A 22,500-nucleotide genomic window follows, 5' to 3' on the forward strand; every position below is an offset into this window, starting at 1 on the left:
GATGAGCGCTACAACACAGAGAGTAAAATCCTCTTTCACTGCTTCCACTGCTTTGTCAGCTTGTGCGTCACACAATTGAGTCCTGACAGCAACAAGTCTCGGTCGCCATGACACCCTTTCATCAGAACAGCCTCCTTGAAGACCTCTGAGGACATCCTCCTCCCTTCTCTTCGTCTTTTATCAAAGTTTGCTTCAACAGAAGCCTCTGATGTCTTTGCGAGGGACATCAGGACGAGCTCGTTATCTCCCTCGAGTGTTGTCATCGAGTACCGTCCACTCATTTAAACACACCGAGGTTTAGTGAATGGAGCAGTCCACAAACAACAGACTGAAGATCAGCTGTTAACCGTGCACGGTTCATTTGAACAAATCCGTCTAATTAGCAGAGCCAAACAGAATCTGCGGCAGGGCTGCACGACATGAGGAAAGTCTCGTGATAACAATAATACTTGGAATAAATAATCAGATACTAAAGTCTACTTCAGTTCTGCCTTTCTGCTGCTTTCAGTATTCTGCTGAAATACAAGAAATTGCTTGTTGAATTTGGAAGAAATGAAAGGAAATCAATTCCAACATCATTCTTTTATTGAACAAATTGAACGTTGAATTTAATACCATAAAAGAATGACAGTTACAGTTTTGTGTGTGTGCAGTTTTCTACTACAGTTTTCTATATTTTCTTTCAACTAACGCCGAAGACTTTTCAAGCGATTCCACTGTCGCAAACTATCGGAATGAAATCCTGAGAGTCTTGCAAGAGTCGTGGTGCTTCCGTCGTCTCCGTTGTTTGGCTTAAGGTGGTCATAAAAACTCAGTCCCAGTCAGTCTTTTTCCCTTCTTGACGTTCCGACAAAATCAAACATGTTCGATATTATAGTTTATATAATAATAATAATAATAATAACAATTTATATATAAGTTTTAAGTCTTGGTCGTGAAGTTAAATCATGGGAACATTATTAACAACCAATGGGTGCGCTCAGGGGCAGACTGGGACAAAAATTCGGCCCTGGCAATTCCATCCCTTACCGGCCTAATTTCAGACGGGGACATTATTTGTAAAAACCAGGCTCACCTGAGATTATGTCACCATCTTAGAATAGAATGGAAATGCTTGCATATTTAAAACATATTATTACATACTCAAACCCAAAACACCAAAGTACGAAGACTAGCCAGACGCAAGCTTTTATTTTGAAAAGTAGAAGCCTGACAGCACCAGACGGGAGGCTCCAGGCTGCAGACGTACAGTCTTGCATATTTTGTCAAACTATTGGGAAACGCCAGTGCAATTTTTTTCTTTTCTTCCAGCGGCCCAAATCGGCCGAAGAGTGCATCATCCCTTCTGGCATTCGCCAGAGCTGCCAAATTTAGCAAGGAAATGCTACTACAGAGTTATGTTATGTTATGAGTTTATGTAGCATGGAAACTTGGTGGAATAGCATGCTAGCGTTAGCTAACTAGCAGCCAGCCCGCTTCTAAATAAATACCTTTTAAATTGTCTAAACACTTTTTAACAGTCAAACTGAAACACTGGCGGTGAGCTCCAGGGCCTACAGGCGCAGGCGGACCATCATCAGTGGGTAACCGGTGCCAAGTTTCGCATCCCTGCTGAGAATTGCATCCACAAGGTTTTGTGATGATTTTATAAGGCAAAGTACTGTTTAAAATCTAGGCGATATTAAATCTCTTTACTTACCCTAACCTCGGGTTAGGGTAAGAATACCAGGGTTAGCCAATCAGAGGCAGAATAAGGCAGGCCACGAGGCACGTCCTTTGACGTCAACATATCTAGTGGCTCCGATCTAGCATCTACCCAGCTAGAGCTAGAGCTAGAGTTGTTTATGGTTGCTCTGGCGCTGTGCTAAGGTAAATGCTAAAGAGGGAAAGTTGACGATTTTCAACCCTTCTGAAGCGAGTCATCCAATGGGAGTTTTACCGGTGGTTAAACGCTGACCTTCGGGTACTGGAGACATTCATCTGCATGCACGGCAGAACAGAAAATCTGCAAACTTTCCCTTAAGTTACCAGCTAACGCTAGCGGTAGCTAGCTAGCTTGGGTACATTTTTCAAAACAAATCTAGTCTAGTCTTGCAATGTGTGACTCTGCAAGATCCCCAGTCTTTACATATTATGACAGTCTTTAACGCTAGTTGTGAGATGATTGTCTTTAGATGTGAGATGGTGTCAGACTTTAGTCTTTTCAAAGTCTGTTCAAAGTCTTCTAGTGTCTGGTAGGCATAAGACAAAAAATCTCTGAGGGTCTTTCGTGATACGTTGCCGGCGTTCGCCTTCATCGTGCCGGTTTATCCAGTTGAGCGAGAGAACTTGCTCAAATTGTTCAAGGTGGCAATGAGGCCCTGCATCGTGTATTCTGACAATCAGTTGAACTGCAACGTCCAGGTGTGTAAATCAGTGGATCATTTTTTTTAAACCCTGGAAAATTACTTGTTTCACCATCAGAATTTCATCTTTTCGGTAGGGTAACCATTGGAAAGTCTAGAAGAGCGGCACGATTAATTCATTTACTTGGGAAACTTCTGAATTCATGAACAAGAGAGAAAACAGATGTGATAATACAGCAACCAATTGTGCTATTTTCTTCTCTGTAGATGCAGTGGCTGCATCCTGCCGCAGTGCCCCAGTGCCCCTGCTGAGATCAATAAAGTTTGAAATCTTTTTCCATAACAAGCTGGACTTTGGTTGCCAGTTTTTTTTTTTTTTTTCTTTAGAAAAGGTGTCATTGTGTTTTCAATCTTGTAATGAGACTCAGACGGACCTCTGCTCAGCTCAGCCATAATTAACAATATTCAAAGGAAATACAAACCTGGTGTAATACTTAACAGATGAAACAGCAAATTGTAGTGATTATCCAGCGGGCCGGGCGACTGTAACGGGCCCGAGGAACGCTGCACTATCTTCTGTCTGTGTGTGTGTGTGTGTGTGTGTGTGTGTGTGTGTGTGTGTGTGCGTGTGTGTGTGTGTGTTAACACACCATATGGTTTTCATTTGGGGTGGAGGTTTGCATAATTATTCTGGCATCAGTAGCCGTGGTGACAAAGCGGCCTCGGCTCGGTCTGCATTCACACGGCAGTCAGGAATAACCTCGCCTTCGACAGGAAGCAACGCTCCCTTTCATGTCAAAACGCTGACGGCGAATAAACAATAAAGAACCTCATGACATGTTTGTCATCTTGGTTGTCATGATGGTTCTGATTTCATTACATTTCCGTCGCTAATGATTTATTTTCTGAGAACTCGATCAAACTCAAAGTAAACTCTCATTTTTCATGAAACATACTGAGCAGGGAGAATATTTTGAACACCTTTCAACAGAGAATCTTAAAATGTCTTCTTAAAATATGAAGTTGAAATGGCAGGAAATCAAAAAATCCATTGATTATCTTCTTTCTTTAAAGGGTAACTACCGTTTATCTCAACATGGACCCTATTTTCCTATGTTTTAGTGTCTAAGTGGCTGATGGGAACAACAATCTTTGACATTGGTCCAGTATTAAGCGAGATCGCTGCAGTCGGCAGCAGAGAAACAAGCTACAATGTAAGTTAATAGGACAACTGTGCAGTTTGTATTTACCTTCACAAAAGTGCTCGTTTTGCTGCTGACAGACTCAGATTAATATTCTAAGTGTCTGACAACATTATGGGAAGGATTTCTAAGTAGGTCGAACTTCATGTTAAAGAGTAAGATCCTTTTTTTAAACATAAAAACATCCACAAAATTGCGTTCGCTAAACCCACCAGACTCCATGTAAATAAACAGTAGAGCCCGACCGATATATCGGCTGGCTGATATTATCGGCCGATATTAGGCATTTATAATGGCCGATAAAAATAAATAAATAAAATACATATACATATATATATATATATATATATATATATATATTTTTTTTTTTTTTTGTAATTTATTCAGATATTATTTATAATGCCATTTTATATATATTTATAATGACAAATTATTCTGATAATTGAATATTAAAAAAATGAAATAAAAATAGACGAAACACCCTTCAACCATGTTCTGAGTGTTGCCGTTGCATAGTCTGTCCACCAGAGGGCGCTCTACAACCTCCCTGTTGGCAACACTCTTCTTTTCACACTTTTTTTTTGTTGTTATTGTCTTTTTGTTCAAAGGACTTTAAGTTTCATATCTTAAGTTTGTATTTTTATACATTTTATTTATCAGAACTTCAATATATTTTGATGTTCCTCTATTCTTAACTATTATTTTTAAACTGTATTATCATATTATTTTAGTGAGGACTCATAAATAACTTCAAATAACTAATGTTAAGGAAATCTGTTTATGTTTTGTTACGCATTTCTGGATTTTTAAAATAAATATATATATATATATATATATACACCATCCCAACTCTAGTTTTGGTTGAAATAAACATAGATTACCAATTTACATGTGAAAATATGTTGGCTCTATACACGCTAAAAGTATTGCTTTTTTAAATGGAGTCTGGTGGGTTTAGAGCTAGAGACTTCAGAGCTGTTTCTGGTTAAACAGAAAGGTCTCAAAGAGGTTTTAAAGGTCTATCTCTGTAGGGATCCTTTCCATAATGTTGTCAGACACTTAGAATAATAATCTGAGCCTTTTAGTGGCAAAAAAAGCACTTTTGTGAAGGTAAATACTCTGTCACCAACTGGAAAACACGAACAGTTTTTTTTCCTCTTTTTTCCTGCAAACCTAACAAACAACTAAACTTTCAATTTTTTCCTGGAACAAGCTGAGCAGGGAGAATTTTGGAACACCTTTTAAAGAGAGGATTTGAAATTTCTTCTTGAACCATAAAGTAGAAATGGCAGAAAATCAAAAAAGAAGCTGAATGTCAGCTGGGACCTGAATCGCCCCATAAAGATTCTTCTCTTTTTTTCCTGAAACCCTAACAAACAACTAAACTTTCTTTTTGACAGTTTGACAGATGACATCAAATTGTTCTTGAAACATGCTGAGCAGGGGGAATAGTTGAACACATTTCAACAGAGAATCTGAAATTTCTTCTTGTACCATGAAGTTAAAATGGCAGAAAGTCAAGAAGAGAAGCCGTAGGTCGGCTGAGACGTGAATCGCGCCATAAAGACGCCTGTTTCTATCTAATCAGAAGTGTGATCCTGAGATTTGTCTGCATACTGCAAAGTTCTATTAATGCACGGTCTGCAAAACTGGAAAACATAAAACAGCTTTTCTTCCTCTTCTCTTTTTTTCTGTTTGTTCTGAAAACCTTCCATTTTGGAGCTGCTGCTCCGATGGCGTTGCTAGCAGCTCAACATAAACAGAGCGTAGTGTAAACAGAGGAAGTAACACATCATTACATCCTGGACGAGACGGAGACCACGGCAGGAACAAAGACAGACAGTGAACACACCACCCCGGCATTCACGCTACAGTTTGGCCACTCAAAGCTGCTTTAACCTTTGCTTTGAAATCAATCAATCAATCAAATGTATTTAAAGTGTTAAATCCCTATTAGACATGGTCTCAGTGTTCTTTACAATTATAGAAACTCATAACAGACAGCAACAAAACAATCAAACAGCATTAAAGCAGTTATAATAAACGATACAAAACCAGCACCATAAGAGAATGAGTGAAAAACGTTTCTTTGTGTTGGACGCAGAAAGGATGGTGTGTTATGGTTGGCTGTAGTATAATGAGTAGGGGTTAATTTAGATTTAAAAATGTCACCTGAGTGAGCTTCTTTAAAAGGTCCTATGACATGCTGCTTTTTGGATGCTTTTATATAGGCCTCAGTGGTCCCCTAATACTGTATCTGAAGTCTCTTTTATATAGACCTTAGTGGTCCCCTAATACTGTATCTGAAGTCTCTTTTATAGACCTTAGTGGTCCCCTAATACTGTATCTGAAGTCTCTTTTATATAGACCTTAGTGGTCCCCTAATACTGTATCTGAAGTCTCTTTTATATAGACCTTAGTGGTCCCCTAATACTGTATCTGAAGTCTCTTTTATATAGACCTTAGTGGTCCCCTAATACTGTATCTGAAGTCTCTTTCCTGAAATTCAGCCTTGGAGCAGAATTACAGCCACTAGAGCCAGTCCCACAATGAGCTTTCCTTAGGATGTGCCATTTCTGTGTCTGTAGCTTTAAATGCTATTGAGGAGGAGAGAGGGGGGGCAAGGTGGAGGGGGGGGTGGCCTTGACCAATTGCCATGCTTCGCTTGTTTGCAAGACATGATGTCTCTCTCTTTCTCATGGGTGGGCCAAATTCTCTGGGCGGGCAAAGCAGAGAAAGGGGAGGTAACCTTTCCCCTTATGACGTCATAAAGGGAAGATTCCAGATTGGTCCATCTGAGCTTTCATTTTCTCAAAGGCAGAGCAGGATACCCAGGGCTCGGTTTATATCTATCACCATTTCTAGCCACTGGGGGACCATAGGCAGGCTGGGGGAACTCATTAATGTTAGAAAACCTCATAAAGTGAAATGGGACATGCCATGAGACCTTTAACACTTGAGGGGCACGGTAGGAGAATGCTATGCACGGTAGTAGAGTCTAATCAGAGCACTCTGGCTGTGTGTGGTTCATGACATCCAAGCTATATCATTTTATATCGAAAAAAGAGTATTGTTTAGGAACCGGTAACAAAGTCACGGTATCTGTAGCAGTATCGAAAATTTTGCTTACCACAGACGCCGCCGGTAAACATGTAATGTCACAGGCACACGTTAGTGAGGAGGTAGTCTCGCATTGCCTGACCTTCCTCCACAACGCTGCAGAGGAGGGTCTGGCTAGTCCACACAGCATTCTGGGATGGGAGAAAAACGTGCTCTGGTTTTTTGGCATTTCTTTAAACCAATCACAATCGGTTTTTTTGGGTGGCGCTTTTTTGGGTGTCTCTGCAAAATAGCCTCGGGAAGGAACTTCTTTTGGTGGAACGTGTACGTTCAAAAGTAGTTTTAGTCGTGCGAGAGAAAACTCAGATTGGACAGATAGTCTAGCTAGCTGTCTGGATTTACCCTGCAGAGATCTGAGGAGCAGTTAACCATAGTCCTCAGAAATCCACCAAAGTTTAGAACGCCAACACAGAAAAAGAGGAAGGTAACAGACATCCGGCCGAAAAGGACATCCGGCGTAATTTCCGGCGGCAACGGAGCAATCCCAGAAGTGGAAGGACTTAGTATAGACTAGGTATAGACTAGTGAGGAGGTGCAACAGTATGAAACATGTTGTTTTCTTTTGAACAGGCCCAATTCACACAATGTCTCTTCAAAGTCTGGATGCTTATAGTAATATGGTTTTTCTGGAGCATTTCCATCTTGCTAAAACTGATTGCAAAGTCTAATTTGCTTGGGCCAAAATAATGTGCCTTACCAATCCATCAGGCTCGAGCGCTGTGTTTAACAACAGAGAAGAACATTTGGACTTGAACTCACCGTGTCGGAGCCAGTGGGTGCTGCTCAGGCCGCCCGTCATGCCGCCAGCTAAGCCCCGCCCCCCTGCGTCCCTCCTCTGGCTCAGCGTGGAGATGAAGGTGCCCAGAGACGGAAACGGCTGCTTCGCTCCTCGCCCAAAACCCTGGCACGGGAAGATGACATCATCAGCACCACAAAGAAACAGAGAAGAAACATGTTGCTGCTGGTGTTGGAGACATTCTGAGGGACACAAACAACAAACCAGTCTGTGAACATGTTGTTGATTACTCTACACTAGGGAAAGTAAAGATCGTAATACATTTTTTAACCCTCCTGTTGTCCTCGGGTCAAATGTGACCCATTTTCAAAAAGTTTCTATATCAGAAATTTGGGTTTCTTTCAACCAAATTGTAAAAAAAAAAAAATAACGTGGATGGTTCCATACAACGCTCTTCACAAGTTAAATAAATAATCAGTTCACTACAGTCATTAAATTTGGGTGATTTAGTTAATTTTATAGCATTTGAAGAAAAAACAATTGATAAAAGAACTTTGAAAAAAGTGACAAAAAAGTGACAAAAATGTGACAAAAACATCGGGGAAAGCCACTGAAGTGTCAAAAAGGACGACCAAAACATTAATAAAGGTTTTAAAATTTTGACTCAGAAAAACAAAAAAGTTGCAGGTCGATGGGAAGACAACACGAGGGTTAAATACTTTTTACATTCACAAATAACATTGACAAACCTTTTGGGCATGGATCTCTAAAAGTAGTTTTTTAAATTCCATACAAATGTAAATGTACTTTGAAACTTTACGGGTTGAGAAGTATTTTACGGTTAATAATGTTACCTTTACTATCCAAGATAACAGTAAGAAAAATCAAATCTACATAAAAACACAACTTTGACGTGTAAATGTAATGCTGCAATTCCCTGCACTACAATCTTACTTCTCCGCCAAAATATTCACTGATATATCTGCAATAAGGCAACAATATCAATAATATTAATACATCAGACCTATCAGTAATATACATGAAAGCTACTTTAAAAAGGCATCTACGGTGACTGAAGCTATAACACTTTTAGAAACTGGAGCTCCAGTTTCCACAAACATTTTGCATTTTGACAAAAAAAGAGGCATGAAATGTCCAAGAATGTACATTTTTATCAACACCAATGCTAATTTGTATTTGTAAATGTATATTCTTTGATACACTTTTCTTAAGAATATATTGAAGAAAAATCCAAGTAGCTACAATCTCCCAGTGACAGACAACTGTTCCAGTCCCAGTGCACTGTTCTCTTTTGCATTACCACCAATGCACACGGTCTACCATAGCACCTTTAACTCTTTACATTTCTGTGAGTGATTTTTATGTATGTGAGATGTGTGTTTGTTGTGTTATGGTTGTCTAAGCTACTGGACGCCTAAAATTTCCCTCGGGATGAATAAAGTATCTATCTATCTATCTATCTATCTATCCATCCATCCATCTATCTATCTATCAAAGTTAGCAAACAATTTGAACAAATAAATTGACCAGTGACTCCTAGATGTTGAGGTTTCCTCACCCGAATGGAATCCAGACAATTGAGATACAATACGAACCGAACTGATCTAAAATAACATTTACTACGTGTTCCCTGTGATCGATCGCCGTCTGCTCTTCTGGTTTTTCACACAAAGTCTCTGCAAGCTGCAGAAGAGCCGCAAGTGCAAAGCAGAGGAGGACGGAGAGAGGAGAGGAGAGGAAGGAGGGATTTAGAGGAGGAAATTACACAACAAAAAGGAGAGAGGGAATGAAGTAAGGCCTAAGTGGGAATGAGGCATGGGAAGGGAGATATGAGGGTTCAAGAAAAGAAAAAGAACTAGAAAAATGGATAGGAATTACAGATACGTTCTTTATTCATCGATCCCCGAAGGGCAATTCAGTTTCTTCAGTCCACTGAAACATATATACACATTCATAAATAAAAAAGCATATGGGAAAGTGTGAGATCCAGAAGTATACAACAAGAACAATCAAGAAGTAAAATGAATAAGGGAGAAATGGGAAGAAGATGAGAGAAGGGCCAAGGAAGTGCAAATAGGAGGATGGATGGAAGGAAGGAGAAGAAATAGAGCAGGAACGGAGAAATAAGTAATGATAGAAAGGACAATGATGTAGATAAGACAGAGAAGAAATAAACATGAGGGATAAAAGAAGGAAAATAGAGGAGAACAAAGGACAGAAGGAGAAGAGGACAGGAAGCAGGGGAAGAAAAAAGGAATGTACAAATAGATGGAGAGCATACAGGAGGAAGAGAAGAGGACGAGGGATGAAAGATGGAGAGATCAACAGATGCACAGCAGCCGCTCCTGACAGCAGCGCACACACACACACACACACGCACACGCACACGCACACGCACACGCACACGCACACGCACACGCACACGCACACGCACACACACACACCACCAGCGATGTGTTCAGGGGCTGCAGAACAGAAGGAGCAGAAAGACGGTTAATCCGATATATTGAATCTAAAGAAATAAAAACTTGAGGAAGAATTGGAACAAATTCTTGGCATCGGCGCACAGCACACACACACACACACACACACACCACCAATGTGTTCAGGGGCTGCAGAACAGAAGGAGCAGGAAGACAGATAATCCGTTATAATGTATCAGTTTCCAAAGAAATAAAACCTCGAGGAAAAATCGGAAAAAATTCTTGGCATCGGCGCGCAGCACTCACACACACACACACAGTCACACACACACACACAGACACACACACACTTACTTACATACTGTTTTCTCTCTTGCACACAGCATCGTGAAGAGAAAACAAAGGACAGTTTGTGTCCGGAGAAACAACCTCAGAAGGCAACAGGTTGAGTTTCCAGAGTTATGACACAACGTACAAATAGACATACATGTATAGTACACAAACGCGTGTGCACATTCATCTCGTGTCGTCGGACAGAGGCTCCGTCTCTCTGCGAGAGCATTTATCAGATACAACAGCTTCATTCAGATCAGATCAAAGAAACTGTAATACGGCGGACTGATCTGCACACAACACAGACACACACAGTTTGTTTTCTAATACAGATAGACAGCAATCATTGCAAAGAGTAGAGCTACAAAGACTGATCGGTGAATCGATTAGTTGTCTACTATTAAATTAATAGACAGCTATTTTGACAATCAATTAATCGGTTTGAAAGATTCTCTGATGTCAGCTTGTTAAATATGAATATTTTCTAGTTTCTTTTCTCCTCTGACAGTAAACGGAACATCTTTGAGTTGTGGACAAAACAAGACATTTGAGGATGTTGTCTTGGGCTTTGGGAAACACTGATCTACATTTTTTCCCCATTTTCTGACATTTTAGAGACCAAACAACTATCAAAGTTATCGACAGATTAATCGACAATGAAAATAACCGTGAGTTGCAGCCCTGACGCACAACACTTGCTTTGTATCCTCTGCGTTGGTTAAATTTGGTCGACGTTTCAGTCACAAGGACCATTCTCAAGACATGTAGTCACATGCTTCGTCCATTCACCTCTAAGTGATGTGTGTAGAATTATTCAGCCTGTTCTCGTGAACCATTTGTTCAAAAAGCAACGAAAAGTTAAGCATTGTAAGTCGGAATCATTCCAAAAATTACAATTCCAGTAGAATCGTTTCTTTATTGGAATCATTTGGAGGATTTGGTTTCAAATCCGATCATCGCTTCCAAATTTGAAATGCGCAAGTTTTGGTTTCCGTAGCGGTCATGCGGTTGTTGTGTTGCAGACACGGAGCACAGTAAGCGGCGCTCTAGTGAGGATTTATTTTACATTGAAAAAGCCCTGTCGAACTGCAAACCACCATTGAATCATAATAAAACGTTCCTCTTATTTGTGAAATAGGCATGTGATCCGTTTGAACTCCACCTCTCAAAGAATCGGAATCGAGAATCAATGAGAACCGGAATCGAAAGGAAGAATCGGAATTGGAATCAGATTTGTTAAAATCCAAACGATTCCCAACCCTATGTATAAGAACACGGCTGGCCGCGTAGGGAGAAGGTCGGGGGATGGGCGTTAACACGTACAGGACATTGAAGCCAGAGAGCGGAGTTCACTTCCCGGGAAAAACTAAAGACTTTCACCCAGGAAATGTGTGTTCCCTGGGAGTGTTTTAATACAAACCACAATCTTTTTCCTAATCGTAACTGGTTGTTTTGGTGCTTAATCTTCTCTTCTGTCGCAGTAAAACGCTCATATTTTGTGGACTAAATTTAACCGTAATGTCTGCCGAAACGAGCAGCAGCTCGCAGTGCTCTGTACCCGGCTCAAAGTCACCTATTTTCAGGTAACTTACTCAACCACCAACTACCAGTGATACAACGAAGGTCTGTAGCCGGCGTCATGAAGCTCTGTAGCGGCTTAAACAACTCGGCGTCCAAGAGCTCAAAATCTACGCCTACGATGTCTGCCGTTGTATTGGTTTGCCCTCTTATGGACATAATGCGCAAAAAGGTAGGTATTTGAATATATTCAAACCTCTGTGTTTTTTTAGAACGAACAATCGAACGGCAGCCCTACTTTGGCCAGTTTTGACAGCCCTACTTTGGCCAGTTTTGACAGCCCTACTTTGGCCTGAGTTTCCTCTGATCTAAGCTTGATGTTGCAGTAGAACATTGGAGGAGGAAACAGAGAATCAGTTCCAGAGAGAACGAGCTGCAGCGAGAGAAACGCATGCAGCCCGCTTTATGGCATTTCCAGACACAACCAGAGTCAGTCTGAGCAATGACCGACTGTTTAATGGTCAAAAACTGTCGGATCTGCACATTCCTGCTCCCTGACACAATGGAGATGACATCAACCAACCAACCAAGCCTGCAAGCCCCCGCCAGTCTGCTCCAGAGTGACACCGAGGAGCAAAACTTTAAACACAGCGAGACACCAGCACTCGGCTCGCTGCTGTGCAATTCAGAAACACGACGATGACATCATCAGACACTGCTGCAGCCATGATGTCAGGGGGGCGTTATGTAACACAGGGACATCACTTTTTCCACAAAACTACAGTCTTTCAGTTGGCTGTCACCAGTGGTGGAATGTAACTAAGTACATTTACTCCAGTACTGTACTCAAGTACAAATGTCGAGGTACTTGTACTTTACTTGAGTCTTTTCTTTTTGTGCTACTTTCTACTTCTACTCCGCTACATTTCAGAGAGAAATATTGTACTTTTTACTCCACTACATTCATCTGACAGCTGTAGTTACTAGCAGCGGTGGAAGGAGTATTGAGATCCTTTACTGCAGTAAAAGTACTAATAACACACTGTAGAAATACTCTGTTACAAGTGCATTGAAAATGTTACTTAAGTATGTAAGTAGCATCAGGAAAATGTACTTAAAGTATTAAAAGTAAAAGCACTTGCGGCGCCTGGGTAGCTCACCTGGTAGAGTATGCGCCCCATGTACAGAGGTTCAGTCCTCGACACAGGGGCGGCGGGTTTGATCCCGACCTGCAGTCCGTTGCTGCATGTCATTCCCCCTCTCTCTCCTGTTTCAAGCCTTCAGCTGTCCTATCAAATAAAGGCTTAAAATGCCCCCAAAACTCTTCTAGAAGTACTCAATGCAGAAGAATCCTCCCATGGTAGAAAGTGTAAAGGATCCAAACAGTTGTGTGTTTAATGGTCTAATCATCTCAGCTGGACTTGTAGGCCGTTATATTGTTAGGTAGTTTACTTTAGAATAAAACATCAGATTTTATAAACTACATGTGTTTCGTGTGCAGAAATCTTAATGTGTAAAGTAACTAACTAAACTAAAGCTAACTAAACTAAACTAAACTAACTAAAGCTGTCAGCAGTGGTGTAGTCTACGTGATACGCAGGTACATGCAGTATACCCACTAAAAAATCTCCAGGATTTACATATACCCACTTAAAAATGTGCAAGGATTTATGTGACAGAACTTTCACTTCAGATATTTGTATTCACAAATATGCGGTCGAGTGATGTGACAGCAAACTAAACTGTAGAACATGCAGAGAGACTTTTCTCATCTTTCATCGACCGCTCCTCGCTGAGCGCAGTGCGTAGTGCGTGCGTAGCGACTGCGCCCAAATGCTCCGCCTACACTAACGCCAGTATCCTCCCTTCACCACACATTTAAGACAAATATAAGTAGCCTATTTTATTTTGTCCTTGTTGCTTTTTGGTCAACTTTTGTGATCCAGGCTCAGGTCCCTGATGTGAAAGCCCCCCTTTACTGCTTTATATTCCTTTATATTTTTGATATATTTTGAATGTCATCTGTGTTTTCCTTCTCATAGGATAAATAAAGGTATTCCCACCATAAATTGGTGCATAAAAGTGTATCACAATGCAGGATAATAGTCTCAAAATAACCCTGGGGGAGGAATCCCAGACCCCACACTTTGATATGTCCCCCCCCCCCCATACACTGCAAGTTAAATTTCAGAAGATAACCAGCAGAATCTGTCGAATATTACAAATGTTCTTATAGAATGATTCAGGATCAAGTGAGAAACATTTGTCTATTTGGCTGTCTCTATGTTAATACTATGTCACCTGCCTAGGGACTGCAGATAGTTATTTTTACTAATTCTGGCATATTTACATGGTGTTTTTTATACAACAATGTTCATAAATATGCATGGTCCCTATTAAATAAACCAATAAAATGAAATAAAAAAAATAAGATCTCTGCAGGGTAAATCCAGACAGCTAGCCAGACTATCTGTCCAATCTGAGTTTTCTCTCGCATGACTATTTTGCAGCGGCTCTGTGTGGAGTAGAGCTTAGATCGGCCCAAAAAATCAAGCCCGAACCTGCCCGAGCCCGAGCACGTTGCGTCCGAGCCCGGCCCGCCCCGACCCATTAACTGTAATTATGAGCCCGAGCCCGATTTAAACCCGACATTTTTTTAATACGTGGGCCGTTATAACTGACGTTCTCAACTACAATTCAGAGTTGTTTGAACTGCAGAAATCTGTTTAGAATAATGCAACAAGGACGAAGCTGTAAACTGCTGTTAGTTTATTCAGAATGGAACGGATCGCAAATGGATCCGAATGAAGAAACGTAAAAAAAAGAAACAATGATGAACAACATATTGTTGTCACTGCCCACGACTTGTTTAAACTGCTTCCATACCTCCGACTTTCCTCCACACTTGCTCAAAGGTAATTCTCCTGTTTTTCTTTTTTTCTTTACATCTTTAAGCTCCATGTTGCACTTAAGATACACAATACAGCCCAGCAGGCCCGGTGTGATGCGTGCCAGAAGAGGAGACTCCGCGCATGAAGTGCTGCATTTTGTAACTGCAGCCTAAATTTTGTACACATTTGTTACTTTTATATAGCTTATATATACATATTTATAATATTTCTGATTATGGCATAGCTTTCTCCCCACCCAATTAGGCTAAATAGGTAATGGATAAAAAAAAAAAATGCTTGATCAAGGGTCTATCAAGGATAGTGGTGGAAATAACGGCCCGAGCCCGATCCGAGGTCGTGTCGGGCTCGGGTCGGACTCGGGCTTGGGCCGAGAATCTAAACTCTAGTGTGGAGTTTAGTGCCACCCATGACGATTCTGATTTCTTTAAAGAAATGCTAATAAACCAAAGCACGTTTTTCTCCCGTCCCCGAATGCTATGTGGAGTAGCCAGACCCTCCTTCAGCTCGCTTTGGAGGAGGGTCTGGCAAAGCGAGACTAACATGATACAAGCCTTCCGTGATCATGCACCGTCCCCACCCCTCCTCCACACAGTTGCTAATAGCCAAGGAGGACACGAAGGATTAAAAAAACATGATGGACTCTCGAGCTTCTGTGTGGGAAAGTTACCGGACACCACAATCTTCTGAACATAGTCATACTAAGAAATACAGAGAGAGTTGGGTGGAGCTGATAGTCTTAATTAGCTTTGTAGCAACTCATTTGGCAATGGCTTGAATGTTACGCACTAAATCTTTAATGAATTAAAAAGTGGTCTACTTTGGCTCGGCTACAGCTCTGTGTCTGTCCCTCTACTTCGGTTTCACTCACCACTGAGTCGGACTTAATGCCCCCCCCCCCCCCCCCTCCCCACATCACTATCTGACTATTATGTTGAAAGTTTTTAATTCTTTAAATAATTGCTTAAAACATTTAAACAAAGTTTTGTGTTATAATATCAAATATCATTTTCATTAACTACTTATAATCGGTATATCGGCCTTGAGAAACCAGTATTGGTCGATCCCTAATGCAGATGATCGTGCTGTGTTCCCTAATTATGTGTCACGTTGTTTGCATCATGGTTTTTATAAAATAATAATAATAATAATAATAAAAAAGCATAACGACTTTAGCCAAAACAGTACAAATCATTACAGTAAAACAAGAAGCATCATTCAGACTTATATCGCAAGTAATAAAGTGTTTTGAAATGTGGTTTATAAAAAAAAATGTCTACCTATTTTATTTTTTTGCAAAGGATGAATATAAAATTGCCTGTAGTTCAATGCTCCCTGCAGTTTATACATAGACTAACATTGTTATTTCCAATTAGAAATGAACAAAAATTAATAGAAGATGCTTACTGGATGCTATACTGTTTCCCATTTTGACTTACACTACTATTTATGTACTACTACTACTTCTACCAACCAAACGTATTTTGTGCACATCAAAGACAGAAATGAAGGTGTAAATCACTTTGTTGGACTATACATGAGGAGAAAAGGCAGTTTTCTTACAGCAGGAGCGGAGCTGTTGTAAATTGGCGGAAGCCTCTCTCTTTCCCTCTCAACTCCTGACAGCGAAAAGTGTTCTCCATCCATCCTCTCGGTGTGGAAGAGCGGAAAAAAAGTTGTTGTTTTCTCCCTCCCTCCTTGGAAAGAGTCAGTCCTCTGCAGCCTCTGTGTTCCTGCACATGTTTTTCCCAGAGCTACCCGTCTGTCTGCTCGCTCTGCTCCGGTATTCCACGGTTAACCAGGCACGTTCACATCCTCGAAGAAACGGGCGTGAAGTGTACCTTCGTCGGACAGGTGGGCTCTCCGTTGCGCGCACAGCCTGGCGCGTAAACGTCTCCAAAAAGCTGCACGTAAAGTCTCCGCCGGAAAAGCTTAAAGAGTGTTAAGTTTTGTTCCTTTTTCAAAATTTGTTTAAAAAAAAACAAAACACGTTCAGGGTGAGTTGTTGACTGCTTCTCCTTCTCCTTCTTCTCCTCCTCCGTCTCTCCCTCTCTGCGCGTCGTCTGTCGGGGAAGCAGCAGCGCTGCGGGCCGGCGCCATGTTTGGAGGAGGAGGAGGCGCCTAGTGCGCGCGCACACACACACACACACACACACACACACACAGTGCGTTTCACTGTCTTTGTGGGGACCCGTCATTGACATAATGCATTCCCTAGCCCCTTACCCTAACCTTAACCATCAAAACTAAATGCCTAACCTTAACCCTTACCCTCACCCTAACCATAACCTAATTCTAACCCTAATCCTAAAACCAAGTCTTAACCCTCAAACAGACCTTTAAACTTGTGGGGTCCAGCATTTTGGCCCCACAAGACTGTCCGGACCCCACAAGTATACTGGACTCCCAGTTTTTGGACCCCACGACTATAGTTAAACAAGAACACACACACATACACACACACACACACACACACACACACACACACTCACACACACACACACACATGCACACGCACACCGACACATGCATGCACACACATACACACACACACACACACACACACACACACACAGTAACGGGAAATAGGAGCTTTGGCTACACAATAAAAGTGGGAAAGACAAAGTTAGTGAACAGAAATAAAGAAAGAAAGTAAGAAATACAAATAAATTAATAAATAAAGCCAAAGAAAAAAAGACAGAAAGAATGAATGAAAGAAGTAAGTAAGAAAGAAAGAAATACAAAGAAATTAAGACAAAGAAAGAAAGAAAGAATAAAAGACAGAATGAATGAAGAAAGAACTAAGGGAATCAAACAAAGAATAGAATAAGTGCAAGAATAGAATGAGTAAAGTATGACAGGAAGAACACATAGAATATATTCAATGTTAGGAATGACAAAGTCAAACTATCATTTAATACAAATAAATGACATAAAATATCAAGTCAAACACAAAATCTTAATTTGAATGTTTTTATGTACTACCTTCAACTTCAAAGTAAAAAAAAAAATATGTCAGACTTTTGATAACACCCACTCAGTGACTCAACAATGTTGACATCACACTATGGAGAAGTAGCTCATACAACCGTCATCGACATCACAACTGTCCCTTTAAACGTTAAAGGTTGTTTCTTCACTTAGAAAATTAAATGTAGGTAGGCTATGACTATTTCCTGTACACGTGATCTGAAAATAATCCGTATCATTACTGAGTCTATATCGACGACGATTCATTTAAAAAGCGTCCCAAAAGAAAAAAGCAAAAAGTCTTCTCCTACTTCTATTCCAACACGTTCTCCCTCCCAACTCGTAAAATACAGACGCTTGGTTATCGGCTGTCAGCGTCAGATACGACGCGATAAGCACCCCCGCAGCGTGTGTGTAGAACGCACCGGGCAGAGCAGCAGCTCCGCAGCGCGTGGTAGTATGAAAGCCCATAAATTCACATAAAGACCCATGTTGGGGGGGTGGATGGATCAAACAACAAAGGACTGTCACCCAGGAGACCGGGGTCCATGTCCCGCGTGTCACTGAAATGTGCATTTACCCACCATCTTTTCCTAAGCTCAACTGTCCCGTTCTTCTTTACCTAAACCCAACCGTCCTGTTCTTGTCCCGCGTGTCATGTACACGTACCTTTTATAGGCCCATCCACAATCTTTTCCTAAACCTAACTGCGTCAAAAGTGACACCAATAGTCCCGACCCAGAACGTTTAGATAAAGCGCGTTTAGATCTGACCCTAAAGGAGACTTTTAGCGTCAATAACAACGCCAAAGGCACCTGACCAAGCGTCCGTATTTTACGTGATGGGAGTGAGAATGTGTTGTTTATTCTGCCAAAGTGTTTCAAAGTGCAGCTGCTCACCTGCAACAGGAGCTTTATTATAGGCTACCTTTTGCAGAGTCTATATCAACGACCATTCATTTCCGGGATTGTTCAGGTGCCGTAAATTCCACTCATTTTCGACTGGATGTCCGTCAACTTTCGCTTTCTCCGTGTTGGCATTCTAAATCTAAATCCAGACAGCTAGCTAGACTATCTGTCCAATCTGAGTTTTCTGTTGCACGACTAAAACTACTTTTGAATGTACACGTTCCACCAAAACAAGTTCCTTCCTGAGACTATTTTGCAGAGGCGCCGTTGCTCCCCCTGGTGCTTAGCACCGCCCAAGATGATTGTGATTGGTTTAAAGAAATGCCAATAAACCAGAGCACGTTTCTCTCCCATCCCAGAATACTGTGTGGACTAGCCAGACCCTCCTCCACAGCACTGTGGAGGACGGTCTGGCAATGCGGGACTAGATAAATCCTGATTTATTGACATGTGACTGTATGAATTTTTCAAATCTTTTTTCCCACTTCTGTTTCTTTTTATGTTACCCTATACACAGGCTTTTAATTTGACAGTTGTGAGAGGAAGTGATGTGCTGTGATCCCTCGGTCTTGACTGTGAGGCCCTGCAGACTCTGCGTCACGCTGCAATTTAACTTCTGTCCATAATTAGTAAGAAACAGGATCTGGGCTGCAGGCCAACTCGCACCGAACATAAAGAAACTGAAGGGCTCCTGATGTCGCAGATATGTGTGTGTGTGTGTGTGTGTGTATGTATGCGTCTGTGTGTGTGTGTGTGTGTCTGTGTGTGCATGTCTGCGTGTGTGTTCGTGCATGTGTGTGCGTGTGTGTGCGTATGCGTGCGTGCGTACATGTATGTGTGTGTGTGTGTGTGTGCGTGCGTGTGCTTGTGTGTGTGTGCGTGCATGTGTGTGCGTGTGTGCGTGCATGTGCATGTGTGTGTGTGTGTGTGTGTGTGTGTGTGTGTGGTTTCTCGGTATAGTTGAGGTACAGCTTCAGTGTTTCTGCAGGTCCTGGAAAAGCCTTGAAGACAGTTTTAGATCTGACATTCCTGTAATGACAACTCTGATTTTTGTTGTTCAGTTTTATTTCAAAGCCAATAGAACGTTAACCCTCCTGTTGTCCTCGGGTCAAATTTGACCCATTTTCAAAAAGTTTCTATATCAGATAATTGGGTTTCTTTCAACCAAATTGTCAAAAAAAAGAACATGGATGGTTCTATACAACTATTACCCTTCACAAGTCAAATACATGATCAGTTCACTACTTTCATTGAATTTGGGTGTTTGGTGTTCAATTCATAGCATTTGATTTTTTTATTTTTAAAGAACATTGACAAAAGTGACAAAAAGCCTCAAAAACATCGGAAAAAAACAACAAAACCGAAAAAATGTTGCATGGTCGACAACAAGACAACACAAGGGTTAAACAACTTATCTCAGGAGGAGACAGAAGATGAGAAACAGCTCAGACACTCACCTAGAATAGTCTGGCTATCACCAGACCAAGCTCAATCTTTTAAGATTGAACATTAGTCTGGGGAGTCTGCTCTGGATTTTCTATGACTGCTGCTGAGCATTTATTCTATCTTGGAAAATGGTGAGCATCAGCTTTTCTAATCTTGGTTGGGTGCAGGCGTCCGGTTGAGCTCTGCTTGTTTTTGGAGCTCAGAGGGTCGGTCGTGTGATTGGCGTGGTTCTGTTACAGCAGATGTGTATGCTTCAGTTTTTATGGCGTCTGGACCTCAAAGTCTCCGTCCAGCCTCTCTGCAGTCTCGTGCACCTGACGTGGAAACACAAAGCCTGTTGGGAGTTTTGGCACGCGTTTTACTGTACGCCACCAGTACTCTCAGCTTCAGGAAGTCAAAGTAAAGCAGTATTTCTTTTGTCTTTTTTCAACATTTTAACCACCTTTATCGGCTACTTGTGTTTTTTGTCGCCTTTTTTGATATATATATATTTTTTTTTGTCGGCTTTTCTTTACTTTTTCTCGACTTTTTCGTATAGCCTTTTTTTTTTTTTTTTTTTACTTTTTTGTCTTTTTTTGGACATTTTTGTCGCCTTTTTTCAACGCTTTTGTTGCTCCTTTTGAAGTTTGACAACGCAGTCCACTAGTCTCGCATTGCCAGACCTTCCTCCACAGCACTGCGGAGGAGGGACTGGCTAGACCACACAGCATTCTGGGATGGGAGAAAAACACGCTCTGGTTTATTGGCATTTCTTTAAACCAATCACAATCGTCTTGGGTGGTGCTAAGCACCAGACGGAGCCACAGTGCTTCTGCTAAATAGCCTCGGGAAGGAACTTGTTTTGGTGGAACATGTGTACGTTCAAAAGTAGTTTTAGTCGTGCAACAGAAAACTCAGATTGGACAGATAGTCTAGCTAGCTGTCTGGATTTAGATTTAGAATGCCAACACAGAGAAAGCGGAAGTTGACGGACATCCAGTCGAAAATGAGTGGAATTTCCGGCACCTGAACAATCCTGGAATTGAATGGTCGTTGATATAGACTCTGCAAAAGGTAGCCTATAATAAAGCTCCTGCTGCAGGTGAGCAGCTGCACTTTGAAACACTTTGGCAGAATAAACAACACATTCTCACTCCCATCACGTAAAATACGGACGCTTGGTCAGGTGCCTTTGGCGTTGTTATTGACGCTAAAAGTCTCCTTTAGGGTCAGATCTAAACGCGCTTTATCTAAACGTTCTGGGTCGGGACTATTGGCGTCACACTGCAAAATAGTCTCTGGAAGGAACTTGTTTTGGCGGAACATGTGTACGTTCAAAGGTTGTTTTAGTCGTGCGACAGAAAACTCAGATTGGACAGATAGTCTAGCTAGCTGTCTGGATTTACCCTGCAGAGATCTGAGGAGCAGTTAACCATAGTCCTCACAAATCCACCAGAGGTTAGAACGCCAACAAAAAGGAGGAGGAAGGTACCGGACATCCGGCTGATCTCCCGGCTTCACCGGAGCAATCCTGGAAGTGAAACGTTGTCGATATAGACTAACGTCCACTGACTGACTCAGTTTGAAACCATTTCCTGGCTGCCGGCTGACTCTGAACAGAAGTAGAGAAGACTATAAGACCGGTTGGCAGAGGGGAAACTGCAGTATTTTTAACCCACATAAGCATCAAAGCTGCTGACCTACGCAAGTTTCTAAAGTCTGGGCACTCCTGGAGAAAATTGCCAAACAGAAAGAAAAAAAAAAGCAAAGAAAACAGAAGCGTGCCTCCAGGTTTTCCACCCGCATCCTAAAGACAGTCCTGCACAAGAACAAGTTCAAGATTTCAATCTCTGCCTCTCCACTCACTGGAGATACAAACACATTGATTCCACTTAGTCACAAGTGTTGAATATAGAAACACAATGAAGCTCCAACCACCGGTGGATGAAGTGTTCAGAGCCTTTACTTCAGTAAAAGTACTAATACCACACTGTAAAAAATACTCTGTTACAACTAAAAGTCCTGCATTGAAAATGTCACTTAACCCTTGTGTCGTCTTCCTATCAACCATGCACATTGTTGTTTTTCTGGGTCAAAATTTAAATCTAAAACTTTTTGTTGTCTTTTTTCAATAGTTTTGACCCTTTTTACGACTTTTTTTTGAGTATTTTGTCACTTTTTTCCAAGTTTTTTGTCACTTTTAATTAACTTTTTTGTCACTTTTTTCAACATTCTTTTATAATTTTTTGTTCAAATGCTATAAAATTGAATAAAAGACCCAAATTCAATGAAAGTAGTGAACTGATCATTTATTTGACTTGTGAAGAGCGTTGTATAGAACCATCCATGTTATTTCTTTTGACATTTTTGACATTATTTGGTTGAAAGAAACCCAAATCTCTGATATAGAAACCTTTAGAAAACGGGTCAAATTTGACCCCGAGGACAACAGGAGCGTTAAGTAAAAGTCTGTAAGTATCATCAGGAAAATGTACTTAAAGTAATAAAAGTAAAAGTACTCGATGGAGAAAAATTCTCACATTTTAGAAACTGGAAACGATCCAAACAGTTGTGTGTTTTGTGTGCAGGA

At 41.1% G+C, this 22,500-nt stretch overlaps 1 protein-coding gene and 1 long non-coding RNA gene across 3 annotated transcripts in view; one reads left to right on the plus strand and one right to left on the minus strand.

The window, feature by feature from the left end:
- The window catches only part of hectd2 (HECT domain containing 2), an 82,860-nt gene extending 66,135 nt beyond the window's left edge, over window positions 1-16,725 (minus strand). The window contains exons 1-2 of one of the 2 annotated variants that reach the window (XM_031308574.2): window positions 16,171-16,725; window positions 7,427-7,568 (exon numbers count right to left, since the gene is read on the minus strand). In XM_031308574.2, the coding sequence (XP_031164434.1) occupies window positions 7,427-7,568; window positions 16,171-16,254 (226 nt within the window). In that variant the 5' untranslated portion in view covers window positions 16,255-16,725. Of the gene's footprint in view, window positions 1-7,426; window positions 7,569-8,982; window positions 9,085-16,170 lie in introns of those variants that run through there. The other variant, XM_035992132.1, reaches the window with a different exon arrangement.
- LOC118493198 overlaps window positions 926-22,500 on the plus strand; it is a 107,386-nt gene continuing 85,811 nt past the window's right edge. The window contains exons 1-3 of the long non-coding RNA XR_004895184.1: window positions 926-973; window positions 6,811-6,816; window positions 17,328-17,330. This is a non-coding gene — a long non-coding RNA (uncharacterized LOC118493198). The remainder of the gene's footprint in view (window positions 974-6,810; window positions 6,817-17,327; window positions 17,331-22,500) is intronic.

Source organism: Sander lucioperca, chromosome 15 (assembly GCF_008315115.2).
Source record: "Sander lucioperca isolate FBNREF2018 chromosome 15, SLUC_FBN_1.2, whole genome shotgun sequence".
In the NCBI taxonomy this organism is placed as follows: domain Eukaryota; kingdom Metazoa; phylum Chordata; class Actinopteri; order Perciformes; family Percidae; genus Sander; species Sander lucioperca.